General features: G+C 35.4%; 1 protein-coding gene across 1 annotated transcript in view; it reads left to right on the plus strand.

The window, feature by feature from the left end:
• Positions 1-15081, plus strand: part of LOC106883723 (dynein beta chain, ciliary) — a 362109-nt gene that overhangs the window by 150962 nt on the left and 196066 nt on the right. The window contains exons 32-37 of the mRNA XM_089364269.1: positions 2381-2532; positions 4175-4321; positions 7361-7570; positions 9450-9585; positions 11480-11623; positions 13190-13338. Of these exons, the coding sequence (XP_089220395.1) occupies positions 2381-2532; positions 4175-4321; positions 7361-7570; positions 9450-9585; positions 11480-11623; positions 13190-13338 (938 nt within the window). The remainder of the gene's footprint in view (positions 1-2380; positions 2533-4174; positions 4322-7360; positions 7571-9449; positions 9586-11479; positions 11624-13189; positions 13339-15081) is intronic.

Below are 15081 nucleotides of genomic sequence, written 5' to 3' on the forward strand. Positions count from 1 at the left end.
GTGGGCTGGCTACACCCCTGGTAAAGGCCACGGGTTATGGTCTCACTTGTATATATATATATATATATATATATATATATATATTATCCTTTACTTGTTTCAGTCATTAGATTGCGGCCATGCTGGTGCAATGTTGTGAAGAGTTTCAGTACTTATTCTATCATTTTCTTAATGTTGAACTACTAAGTCATGGGGATGTAAACTCACTGGTTGTCAACCAGTAGTGGGGGACAAACACAGACTCAAAGACACACACACACACACATACATATACAAGGGGATTCTTTCAATTTCCGTCTACCAAATCCACTCACAAGGCTTTGGTAGGCCTGAAGCTATAGTAGAAGGTTTCATGCAGTGGGACTGAACCCAGCACCATATGGTTGAGAAGCAAGCTTATTGCTACACAGTCATGCACAAATTGAACAAGAGGAATAAGTGGTGGACAGATAGACAATGGGATAGGCTACAACAGGTGGACAAAAGTTTAAAAAGTGATGAACAGAATCTAAATACAGAAAATAATGGCAATCAAAAATGTGCATAATGATTAGAACCCTGCAAAAAGGGAAGGGGAAAAAAGTAGGACTGATGTTTTAGGTGAACTCTTTATCAAAATAGAGTAAGAAGCAAGATAAAAGAAATAAGAAAAGAAATGATACCTTTTCAAAGCGCTTGTATATCCTTCTGTGTCATATATATTAACGATATTCACTATCTTTTACTTGTTTCAGTCATTAGACAGTGGCCATGCTGGAGTGCTGCCTTGGAGAGTTTTTAGTCAAATAAATCGACCCAGTACTTTAAAGGCCTGTTACTTAATCTATCAGACTCTTTTGCCAAACTGCTAAGTTACAGGGATGTAAACACAACAACACCAGTTGTCAAGCAGTGGTGGAAGACGCACACACACACACACACACACACGCACATACATACAATGGGTTTCTTTCAGTTTCCAGCTATCAAATTCACTCACCAGGCTATGGTCAGCCTGAAGCTATAGAAGAGGGCGCTTGCTCAAGATGCCATGAAGTGGGACTGAATCCAGAATCCATGGTTAGGAAGCAAGTTTCTTACCACACAGCCATGCCAGCACCTATATAACAAATTCACTATAATTCAAATAAATTGCTTTAACATTTTTTAATCTCATGGCAAACATGCTTTTTTTAAAAATACTGTACTAATTTTCTTGATTAATCTAATTGAATTATTTTTCTAATCAATAAAATTTTCTATCTATCAAAGTGCTTGTGGATATTGAGTATTCTTAGTTTTTCAGTCAGGATCTGTAAAGAACATTTCAGAAAAGGTCATGTACCTTATAACTGTCGCTTTGGAAACATCTGTCTTAATGCAAAATTTTAGATGCCTAAATATAAACTGTGGGTTACAACTTGGAATAAACGTCCATCCATCTACTTGTGTGTGTGTTGTGAGGATTTTTGGTTGATATCTGATGAGAGATGAGTGTGTCCATGTATTTTGTGTGTTTTTGCTGTTTTCCATTGTTTTATATATATATATATATATATGGGGAGAGAGAGAGGGAGATATATACATACAAACACATACACACGCATATATATATATATATATATATATATATATAATAATAATAATATTAGGGATAAAATCCAAAATTACAGGTAAAAAACTCAATTAAAATCAATTTATAAAAAATTAAAATTAAATTGAGTCTTATAGATAAAGTATATATAAAATATATAGTTTTAGGGAAAATAACCAATTTTCAAGAGCTCATCGATGAAAATCCACTATCACATATAGAAAAATTAATAATTAAAAGTACAATAAATGAGTATAATATAAAGTAAAGTAAATATCATAAGATAAATATAATATAATAATAATATATCTTTATCAAAATAGAGTAAGAAGCAAGATAAAAGAAATAAGAAAAGAAATGATACCTTTTCAAAGCGCTTGTATATATATATTTTGTTTTTCAAAATGCAACCACATGTGAATCGTTGGTGATTTTGTTCCTCTGTCTTCCCTTCTATTGGACTTTCCTCTGTTTCTGAAGAAGAGCCTTGCTCGAAACATTAAACCATCTTTCTTTCTTTCCCTGAGCGTCTGCTAATACTTTACATGTCCTACGTCCTCACATTGTTGTGTTTTTGGGGTTTGTTGTTCTTCATTTTTGGGATTTACTACATAAATATATATATACACACACACACACACACACACACATGTGCTCACAAACTCGTGTGTGAGTGTGTGTGTGTATGTGCATAGACTGATATTTCCAACTGTATTTTCTACATACCCATATCTACATTATTTCTCTTTCAAGGTTGATATCATCAGACTATTTGCCTAAATAAAATGTTTTTATATTTCCCAACAGAGCACATCGATGATGTACAGCAAGTTGTCAAATGTGCAGAGAAAGAAGTTTCTATAGAAAAGTCCTTACAGAAGTGTGAAGAAATGTGGATTAACCAGATCTTCATCTTAAAGTTACATCATTTACCAAAAACAGAACATTCCAAAGAACAAGTAAATCTCCAGAATGTGATCTTTTTCTCCTTGATTCTCATGTTTCCTTCTAGTTTCACACACTGAAAAATATTCTAGAAATTTGGTCATTTACATGTTGTCTTGCATCAGTCAAGGTTAACCTGTGGCCCTTGGTGATATCTGAATGGCTCACTTAAAGAAAAATTAAATTACCTTGATTGTTACACTTGGGGATGGTCATATTTTGCCAATTAAACTTCACTTCAGCTTTATTATTATTATTTTAATTGGCAAAATATGACCACCAGCAAGTATAACAATATCGGTTTCAAAACATGATTTTACATCAAGGATCTTGCAAACAAATACATAAAATGTATTTTGACACAAGACCAGTACTCAACTGGTTTTTTATTTTTTGACGCAGACAATTTTTGATTTTTCCACTAATGCAGCCTGTCTGGTGCCATGTCTTATGCAGACTGTTTCTCAAAAGAAGTTGTTATGCCTGTCTTAGATTATGAGATTTAACAGCAATATACACCTCCACTATTACTCTTTGTGTATTTCTTATGCTACAACTCTACTCCCTCTACACAGACTTGATACTTTTATGACCATTCTGTAACAAATCTGAAATCACTCTAGATACTACAGTTACAGATAAATTCACCGCAATCAAATCATTGCAGGAGAGTTCACCGCCATCAATTCATCATGAAGGAAGTTCACCATGAGGAAAGTTTACTGAGAAAATATATCCATAGAATCACACTATTAATAGTCAAAGACTATTTTATTGAAAAAAAAAAAAGATGGTGAATTGATGACAGTGAACTTTCCCTGCAGTGATTTGATGACAGTGAGCTTATCGGACACACCTCACTACTGCTACAACTCAAGACTGCCTACACCTCCATGCTATATTAACCCGCCGACCTTTCTGTAACTACTATCAACACTCTATACTTCTATCTCCATTCTATAGTCACCCTGCCACCACTCATCATAATAATAAATTTATTGGCTAAGGAACTCACTTTGCAACTATGTGGTCTGGGGCCAGTCACACTGTGGAGGACCTTAGGAAAGCGTGTCTTCTGATATAACCCTGGGCAGACCAATGCCTTGTGAGTGAATTTGTTGTACAGAAGCTGTACAGAAGCTTAACACACACACACACACACACACACACACACACACGCACACGTGCACACACACACACACACACACACGTCTATGTGTATCTGTTTCTTGTGTCTCTGTTTCTTGTGTCTCTGTTTGTCACCCTCCACCACCATATGACAATCATCATTAGATTGCTGACATCTTTGTAACTTAGCACTTCAGCAAAACAAATGATAGAATAAGTACCTAACTTAAAAAAAAAAAGAATGAACATAAGTACTTGGGTTGATTTGATCAACTAAAACACTTCAATGTGATACCCTAGAATCGCAACAGTTGAATGACTGAAACAAGTAAAAAAAAAATGAATGATATTTATTTTCTTTCCAATATTAAAACTACATGTCATACAGGCTTAAAAATGCCAGGTTCAACCCTGGACATAACAACTGCTATCTTCCAGACCATTTATCTACAAACACTACACCAATTCCCTATCATGTTTCTTTATTATTATTATTATTATTATTATTATTATTATTATTATTATTAGTTAGATTTGTCAAGTGATTGTGCCATGGCAGCTGCAGAGAACACAGCTACCCCTGATTACACAGAAACTCCTTTCACCAGCAGAGCTAATTCTTGTCATAGTATATCTTCTTTATCAGTTTCAAGAATGAATTTTCAAGATGCTGAGGTAAGTTTTTATGATCTAATTAAAAGAATGCTCCAAAGCTTTATAGACAATAATACCAATTTCTGCAATATCCTATCTTGATGAATGTAGATAATTTGATATTTTCATTGATTAGGATTTTAGCAGATGAATAATTGCTTTAGCCCTAACAGTTTTCAACACGGAGATAATTAAGAACTGCTTCACAACTGAAACACATGAAAATATGCATCTTCATCATCATCATCATCGTTTAAATGTCCATTTTCGATACTGGCATGGGTTGGACAGTTTGAATGAGGTCTGGAGAGCCAGTGGCTGCACCAGGCTCCGATCTGGTCTGGCAATATTTTTACAGCTAGATGCCCTTCCTAACACTAACCACTCCAAGAGTGTAGTGGGTGCTTTTTACATGTCACTGGCACAGGATCCAGTCAGTGGGTACTGGCATCAGCTACGTTTCGATGGTGCTTTTTATGTGCTAGTCAGGCGGACTTGGCATTGACCATGTTTGGATGATGCATTTTACATGTCACCAGAACAGGAGCCAGTCAGGGGGCAAGTGAAAAGAGATTTACTGGAAACTACTCCACAGAATCACCAATGGCTATGTGGTAAGAAGTTTGTTTCCCAACCACATGGTGTGGGTCCAATTCCACTGAGTGGTACCTTGGGCAAATGTCTTCTACTATATATAGCCCTGGGTTATACCCAATCCTTGTGAGTGGACTTGGTAGATGGAAATAGAAAGAAGCCCTATTGGATATATATTTATCTGTGTGTGTGTTACTGTCCCCTTGCCTCGACATCACATGATAATCATAAACAAGTGTCACCATCATGCAAATAGTGTCCTTTATTTCTAATATTCTATGAAAGAATGTCTGGTCAGAGGGAAATATTACCTTGATTGGAAACAGGTGAAGGTTGGCAACAGGAAGGGCATCTGGTCATAAAACATGCACCTCAGAAAATTCCGTCTGGCCCTGTGAGCATGGAAAATAGATGTTAAAATGATGATGATGACACCAATGATACTGATGATGCTGTTGCTAATGATGACAATGACTACTGTCAGCTGATTGAGAGCCATTTTCCACATATCTATCATTCTCTTTCAACTGACTTCAAGTCAATATTTGAATATGTTTGATTGAATTCCCTTTGATATTCACCAGAACCTTCTAAACTTTGCAATACAGTCATCACCTGTAAACAATCTACACCTTTGTGTTTATTCCCCGAATGTATTTATGTGTACTGGACTTCATGCTCTAAAAATTGGAAAAAATATATAAAACTACCTGAAACAGTATTATTTGCAAGCTGACTTTTGTAAACAGTCTAATTACACACTAATGACTGATCTTTATTCTGATTGGCTGATTAACTTTTAGCTTGATCAAATATTTTAACTTTGGGTTTGTTTATGCCATCTATACTGAAAATGCAGCCAAGCATCAAGTCTGAAATTCCTGATAAACAAAGAATACAGTCCAAATGTATTAAGCTTTCAAGTCAATGGTAAGATAGAATTGAAAATTGATATTTACAGACAAGCAGAATATAGTCAAAAATATAAACTAGTTTCCATGTCCTCCCTATGTAAAGTCAGAAGATAAATAAGTTTAAAAGGTCAAGTTTATCACCAAATCAACTTTCTGTAAAACAACAACACTTATTTCTAGTCTAAACAAAGATGTACTGAAAATGATATTCAAACACAATTGCTGCTTGTGTCATGGAATGTTCTCTGATAATGTTTTATATCATGAACAAAGTTTGTGGTATAATCCTCTTGGACAGAGAGAGACATAATATAGGATGATATTTGAGGAGAAAATAACAGGCGGGTTAATAGTATTATTAAAAATGTGCTAAAGGCACTTATAGGGAGATGACTTGAGTCACATATGGTGCCTAATGACTCACAGGGTTTCAGACCATGACCATGATGTGGTTCATTTTTGTTGCTTTCCCACAGGACTTTAAAGTTTTAATATACACACACATACAAACACACATATATATAAGCACATATTACTTACATACACCTCTTTCCCCACACAGTGTATGTATGCGTGTGTGTTTGTGTGTAAATGCATTCTTCAAAAATGTGTAACGTAATAATAAATTAATTGCTCATTTGATCAGAAATTATTTGTTTTTAAAAGGACTCATCAGTTGGTAGAGCTCATATTTATCTTGTGATTATGTAATCATTTATGAAAATGGAAATTTACTGAAAACCACATTGAAAAAAAAAAAAAAAAGAAAAACCTCACCTTTCTTCACTAAATGCTGATTCCAAATAATATAAAGTGTTGTTGTCAGTAAACAAAGACTAGATAGTAACTATAAGAGGTTTTACATAAAATGTAAGTATTTTGGTTATATTCTGGGACATGGTGTTCTGCTCTCATGCAAATCATGGTACTGTATTTATAGAAATATATATTAGCACTAGAGGCAGTATTAATACTAAGAGGTGATATTTATCCCCACTTAAACGTGGATGTTTTATTAGAACAAACTATACTGCGGCAGTTACTACGAGAAAAACTTTCATACTGGCTTTTGGTGCAAAATGCACTCTTGTTGATATTGCTAGCAGGGAGATGACTCTGCCACCGCCAAGTCATGTGATTTTGACCTTGTTTGGTCATATCAATAGACACTTGATATTGATACTGCCTCCATTGCTAATATATATGTATTTTAGCAAGTTCACTGGTTAATTATGACAATCTGTATATCGCTGGTGGGGAGATGAATTGTTGCTGCCTCTAGTGGTCAAGTGTCCCATCATTGACAAGACCAAACAAGGTCAAAATCACATGATCTGGTGGTCTTGGCACAGGAGATAGCAGGGATTTATCTCTCCACTAGCGATGTAAACAAGTTTGCATTTTGACCAAAAAAGCCAATATGAAAGTTTCTCTCATGATATCTACTGCAGTAAAATTTGTTTTAACAGAACATCCATGTTTAAGTGGGGATAAATATTGCCCCTCTATTTATAGATGTAATATAATTCTGAAACTTATTTCTTTTATTTAGACAGCAAATACTGTTCTGATGTTGGCCAATATAGACACATTACTCAAGGATTTAACAGATCACCAACAAATCTTGTCTATGTTCATGCAGAATGAGAATATTTCATCATTACATGATGTAATAAATAAATGGTACAGCCAGCTTCTTAGAATGGAAACTATATTGGTTTTATGGCAGAAAGTACAAGATTATATGGATCAGCTAGTTGAGGTACAAATATCTGAATGTTGTTTTTAAGTATTAATCATTTATATGTTGATGCTATATGATATCATATTCTTTGTGTATATTTTCTCTATGTATACACATGACAATTGCTTGATAACTGTTCTCTAAACTTATTAAAAATTTAATGAAATTAAAACTCCTGGTAAGAGAAAAAAATCTACAATAATAAAGACTGGCTTATAACCAAATCTACATTTCATTAGAGTTGTAGAAAGTCTCTTGCAGAGTAGAGCACATGTACTCTAAGAGGATAGCAACAGTAACAACAACAACAACAACAATTTCAAATTTTGTCACAAGGCTGGCAATTTCGGCAGAGGGGGATAGTTGATTATATTGACCTCAGTATTTAGCTGGTACTTAATTTATCAATCCTGAAAGGATAAAAGGTAAAGTTGACCATGGCAGAATTTGAACTCAGAACATAAAGATGGATGAAATACTGCTAAGCATTTTGCACAGTGTGCTAATGGTTCCACCAGCTCGCTGCCTTAGTAGTAATAACAATAATAATCCTTTCTACTGAAGACACAAGGCCTGAAATTGTGGGGGAGGGATCTAGTCGATTACATCAACCCCAGTGTTTCACTGGTACTTATTTTATCAAGCCCGAAAGAATGAAAGGCAATGTCGATCTCAGTGGAATTTGAACTCAGAATGTAGCAATAGGCAAATACTGCTAAGCATTTTGTCCAGTGCACTAACAATTCTGCCAGCTGACTGTCCTGATGATGATAATAATAATAATAATAATAATGGTAATAATAATCGTTTCTTTATTAGCCACAAGGGCTTAATGAGGTACAAAAAAAAAACTGAAACTTTCACAGCAGATTACTAAGAAAGAAACGAGAATGTGTAGTGTGAAGACATATTTACAAATACTTACAAACATATTTACAAATACTTACATGCATACACAGATGGTGATTGCTCTATTTTCATAGATTATTACTCTCTTGTGCTTCCTTGTTGTTAATGGCATCTCTGACTTTCCATGCATGACCTCTCTGATAACTATTCATTCCCATTGTAGATCTGCATAGTTTGAAGCGTAGGTGACAGATGAAAGTTGTAACTTACTATGCACCTCCAACTGGCTACATATGCACATGTCACCTCACTACCATCGCCATAAGACTTTCAATAGATGGAATGCCAAATGAGGTTTCCATATGTATGTCATTGGATTATAGTGATAAACGTTTGTATAATGCAAGTATCATTCTCTGAGTCTCTGTGATTAATACCCTGTGACAGGCCATAGTGAGATGACCAGCAATCACTTGAAACCCCAAGTTTACATCATAGCATCCCACTTTTAGAAGGATGTTGTGACAACAGCTAGGGGGTCTCTCACTCTCTGTGGTTTTACTGCATATTCTGGCACTAATCAAGGGTATTTCTGTGTCACTGCATTCAGTTGGAATCTCATCACATGCAAGTTAACCTTGACAGGTGCTGGTACTCTAGATCAGAGCAGAAATGAGAACAATAGTGGCTAAGAAGTGGCTCTAATTTTACCAATTGCTTTCACACACTGGTTTGGGAAGAACCTAAAACAGTATTTGTTAGATGGGCTAGTATGAAAAGTATGGCAACAGCTCCCTAGACAGTTACATGTGGGTGGATGGGTGTGGTGCATGGGTGCACATCTATGCGAGTGTGACTAGGTTTGTGTCTGTGTTTGTGTCCACTCAAAAAATCAGTGTGGTGTATGTTATGTTTCTTTTGATAAAATAAATGCTTGGGTTGATATGGTTGACTAAATCCTTTCAGATGGTACCCCAACATGACCACAATCTATTGACAGAAATCACAGAAGAAAATATACAAAATCCTTTTTATTATTTTTTTTAAGGCATTTTCCAATTATGATGTGCAGCAGCTGTTACCAGTTGAAACAAAAACATTTAGAAAGGCTCACCTGAAATATTGTTGTTTGATGAAGTCTATTGAAAAAGCTCCAAATGTTATGCAGAACTGCAGTAAAAAGTGTAAGGATATTTCAAGTCTGTATCTGTGATAGATCTTTGTTTGTGGAACTCAGTAATGGAATTTTAAAATGTAATGATAATAGATGATGTAGATTAGAGATTCAATCTTAAATCCCCTTAACCCATTAGCATTTAAACCAGCTATATGAGACCCAAATATTTAACCTGTTTTATGTTGAAACTGACCAAATCAGAGCTCTTGCCCCAACCCTACAATATCATTCTAAAACTAAACAATCACATCATCAAAATCTCTAAACTACAAGATAATGTCTGATTAATTCAAACAATATAACTAAACAAACATTACATTTGACAGACTAATCTGAACACTAAAGGATTAAACCTGACAACTTTGGATTGGGTCATTGCCAGACCTTAGTAAAATGCCAGAAAAGTGAAAGTGATCCCTAAGTGGAGCTTCTACATTAACATAGCCTTGCCATCTCGTTTCATGTATATGTGTTGGTGTGGGTATGGCTGTGTGGTTGAGAAGGTTGCTTCCTGACCATATGAGCTTGGGTTCAGACCCACTGTACAGTATCTTAGGCAAGTGTTTTCTGTTATGACTCTGGGCTGACCAGAATCAGATTTGGTAGACAAATAATTTCACACTTAGAACAACAAACACTACAATTAAAATAATTATCAGTTAAAGAATAAGGTTCATTAATTCTTTAACTGATAATGAAGAATTTTAAAATGTCTTATCAAAAATCTTTTGATACCATTTAAGAATGAAAAAACATTTATTTGTAAGTTTTTAAAAATTTCTTTAATATGATAATCACTTAAATTAGTTCCCATAATTGCTATGGAAAGAAACTGAAAGAAGCCATTTGTGGGTGTGTATGTGTGTATGTAGCTGAAAGTGTAGAAGAATTAGAATTAAAATTCCAAGTATGGAAGCAAAACCTAGAATCAAAGGGTTTTAAAGTTAACTTAGCAAAGACTAAAGTTCTAATTAGCAGGGAAACAGTCAGAACACTAATCCCTTCAGGTAAATGGCCCAATTTCATATGTAAATAAAGTGTAGGTGGAAATTCCATACAGTACTAAGAACCTCTAAACTAAAAACCTTATAGGTATGAAACCAATGGTCACTCTCTGACCAACAATCTTTGACGTACACACACACACATATTCATATACACTCACACACATATAATGGGCTTCTTTCAGTTTCCATCTACCAAATCCACTCACAAGGCTTTGGTTGACCCTGGGCTATAAGTTGAAAAACACTTAAGGTACCATGCAGTGAGACTGAACCCAAAACATCTTACCACACAACCACTTTTATGCTAAAGTATGGTAAAATAATCCTTTCTATTATAGGCACAAGGCCTGAAATTTTGGAGGAGGGGACAAGTCAATTATATTGACCCGAGTGCTCAAGTGGTACTTATTTTATTGACCCTGAAAGGATGAAAGGCAAAGTTGACTTTGGTAGAATTTGAACTCAGAACATAAGGACAGACGAAATGCCACTAAGCATTTTGCCTGGTGTGCTAATGATTCTGCCAGCTTAAAGTATGGCAAAATAATGATTTCAAATTTTTACCACAAGGACATCTTGGGGGAGGGGATTAAGTTGATTACAACGACCCCAGTGTGTAACTGGTATTTGTTTAATCGACCCCGAAAGGATGAAAGGGAAATTGACCTCAGCGGAATTGGAACTCAGAACATAGTGATGGGTGAAATACCGGTAAGCATATCACCCAGCATGCTAACAATTCTGCTAAAAGTATGGTAAAATAATGGCAACAGGAAAAATCAAAAATGTAAAGCTAAGGAATTAAAAGAAATATAATATAATTGATAATACAATGATGTCTTTATTTGTTTTGTTTTGTAATTTTTATGTCAATGTTATTTTCTCTATCTGCAGGGATCCAACCATTTTTGGAAAGTGTCTTATACACATTTGAGAAATGTCATAAAGCTCTCTTTCGCCAAATTGATCACTTCCAACAATTATGTCCACGGTTTTACTTTCTTTCTTCGGTTGAAGTTCTTCAACTTTTATGCTATGGTATGAACAACATATTTGAATCGTTTTTGCTGTATATTGATTAGCCAGAGGAGGAAGGATTGCTTTTTTGAGGGTGGGGGAAGTAAGGATCTCTAAGACTTGTGGGAGGAGGTGCTGAGGAAAAGAAACCGGAGACCTGACAAATGACTGCAGTAGAGTGGAGTCTGTTAAAGACACCCAAGGGCCCAATATTTATTTTCTACTTGTTACATTAGATTGTGGCCATGCTGGCACACCACCTTGAAGAATTTTTAGTCCAATGAATCGGCTCCAATACTTATTTTTGATACTAGGGTATATCAGGTTTTATACCAACAGATGCAGGCATAGCAGTATGGTAAGAAAGATGCCTCCCAACTACATGGTTCTGGGTTCACTCCCACTGTTAAGCAGTGGTAGGCGATAAACACAAGCATGCACACACACATACACACACATATATAAATGACTGGCTTCTTTCAGTTTCCACTCACAAGACTTTGGTTGGTCCCAGGCTGTTGTAGAAGACAATTGCCCAAGGTGCCATGCAGTGGGAGTGAACATGGAACCATGTAGTTGGGAGGCATGTTTCTTACCACACACCCACATCTGCACCTATTAGTGTAATACCTGCTGTACTCTGGTGTGACTATTTCATTCTATTCTGACTGGGCTTCCACAAATTAATGGTGCAATATCCTTTAATGTAGCAGTTCTAGTGACTCCATCTGGTGAAGCTTTTGAATAGTTGTGTTGTAGCCATTTTGATTATTCCTCTTTAGTTTTAACAGCTTTCAACATCATCATGAGCACAATCACCACCACCACTACCATTATCATCATCTTTATCATCATCGTCATCTTAGTTGTTGTCATCAACTTCATCATAATCCTCCTCCTCACCGACAGCATCATCATCACCACCACCATTATTTACCTTCTTAAATGTAAACCCTTACAGGTCGATGGCATAAACAGATAAGAGCTTTATGTTAAAAACGATCTCAATCCCTGATTGAAACTATCTGTATACTCTTTACTCTTTTACTTGTTTCAGCCATTTGACTGTGGCCATGCTGGAGCACCGCCTTTAGTCAAGAAAATCGACCCCAGGACTTATTCTTTGTAAGCCTAGTACTTATTCTATCGGTCTCTTTTTGCCGAACTGCTAAGTTACGGGACGTAAACACACCAGCATCAGTTGTCAAGCGATGGTGGGGGGGGGGGGAAACACAGACTCAGAAACACATACATATATATATATATATACATACGACAGGCTTCTTTCAGTTTCCGTCTACCAAATCCACTCACAAGGCTTTGGTCGGCCCGAGGCTATAGTAGAAGACACTTGCCCAAGGTGCCATGCAGTGGGACTGAACCCGGAACCATGTGGTTGGTAAGCAAGCTACTTACCACACAGCCACTCCTCTGCCTATAAAACTTGTAGAAAAATGATCAATGAATGTTATTTGAAATACTAACAGAGGTACATAAATTATGAGGTTATTAATCTCAAGTCTTAGGCATTTCATTCTTGAGTCTTCATGCATTAATAATTTATTCTGTTTTGTTTTCTATTTAAAGCCAACAACCTCACTGTCTTAACTATGTATTTAAAGAAGATTCTATCAAATATTGAAGACCTTCAATTTATAGAGGCAAAAGATGAAAAGAAGACTTGTTACATTGGAGGAGTTTTGAGTGAAAACTATGATTACATGCAGCTTCACAAGGTACAGCACACATTGGAAGTTATCTCGCTTCTTTATCACATATTGGGCCTTTTAAATTTAGTATGCCATAATCCAGCATCTCTCCTGCTTTAGCAACTCCCATTGTCCAATGACTCCTAAGGTCTATCAACTTCTATGGTCCAATTCCTCTCTTAGTCCAGCAGCCTCTATGATTCAAGAACTACCCTGCTCTGGCACATATTGAATTTTCCAACATTAGTGTATATTATATGAAATGGCAATAAAAGCCTTGTTGGAAGTATTGCATTGTATTATTTTATGCTTTAAGCTTTGTTCTAGCATTGACAAGAGATTAATGTATGTGTGGAATAAGAATACCAGATTATGTTTATATACAGGCTTTCCTTAGAAGCCAATTTTTATTTTATCACCTTTTTTTTCAATGGTTAGATCTTAAGGTTGCTGGATTTACGAGGTCAAACCTAACATAATAATAATAATAATAATAATAATAATGATAATCTTTTCTGCTATAGATAGAAGGATAGAAGGCTTTAAATTTTGGTGGAGGGATAAAGTCGTACATCAACCCTAGTACTCCACTGCTACATAATTTATCAACATAGAAAGGATGAAAGACATAGTTGACCTCAGCAGAAGTTGAACTCAGAATGTACAGACAGATGAAATGTCACTAAGTATTTTGCCCAGCATGCTAACAATTCTGCTAGCTTGGCATCCTCAATAATAATAATAATAATGATGATGATGATGATAAATACCTGGACTTAGTAAGGAAAATGTGAAAACATTAGATGGTCTCTGTATGAGTAGTCCCAGTAGTAATAAGTTCGTTAGGTACTACTACCAACTGATTTGGTAGTTTCCTTAATGAAATTGGAGTAATTATAATAATTGCATTAAACCCTTAAACACCAAGAAAGGATTGTATGATTGTGTATGCTAAAAGGGGAAAAAAAAAGCAAAAAATATCTTTCTTATTTTTATATTTATTTTTACTTTGAATAAGTTAAAAAAAATTTAATGATTGTTAGTCACTCACACCATAAAATTTACTGTCATTATTGAAAAAAAAGTGCCATAAAGTATTTATTTTCCTTTGATGATAGCCATATCCATGTAAAAGTTTTGAAATATCAATTGATGATATTTGCTGTTTAAGATTAATACACAAATCTGTTCTATTACATAGAGCATGGATTGTTCAGAAGGTCTTGAATATCTAAAGAAACTAGTTTTGACCTGTTCTTTTTGGACATTGCTTCATAGAAGTCTTAATAAAGGACTATTAAGTAATTAATAAGAAATATTCATCATTCAGTTCTGAACTAAGGAATTTGAAATTAAGTTTGTTTAGAATTAACAAAAAGGTAGTGATACATCTGTAAAGCATATTCCTTTAAAGAATGAGTACTTGTTGTGTTTCAGGACTAAGAAAACTTTTCACAGTTACTGAAATATAACAAGAATACCCTGCCTTATTTTAAGTAAAATAATCTTTAGCATTCAGATTATTTTGTCAAATGTAAAGGGTGAAAAAGTAAAAACCTCCTTTAGACACGAATGACCATGGGGTTGCACCTAGAAACTTACCCTTTGAGGCACAAATCCATGCAAGGTTGTTTATGGAAGACCAGCAATCGCCCATGCACACCAGGCTCCCCTCTCCATGCCACCAATGTTATGCAAGGAAAAGACAAAGGCTGATACAGCTTGGCACCAGTGATGTCACAACTCATTTCTACAGATGAGTGAACTGGA

The sequence above is a fragment of the Octopus bimaculoides genome, chromosome 16 (assembly GCF_046866305.1).
Source record: "Octopus bimaculoides isolate indiv1 chromosome 16, ASM4686630v1, whole genome shotgun sequence".
Classification (NCBI taxonomy): Eukaryota; Metazoa; Mollusca; class Cephalopoda; order Octopoda; family Octopodidae; genus Octopus; species Octopus bimaculoides.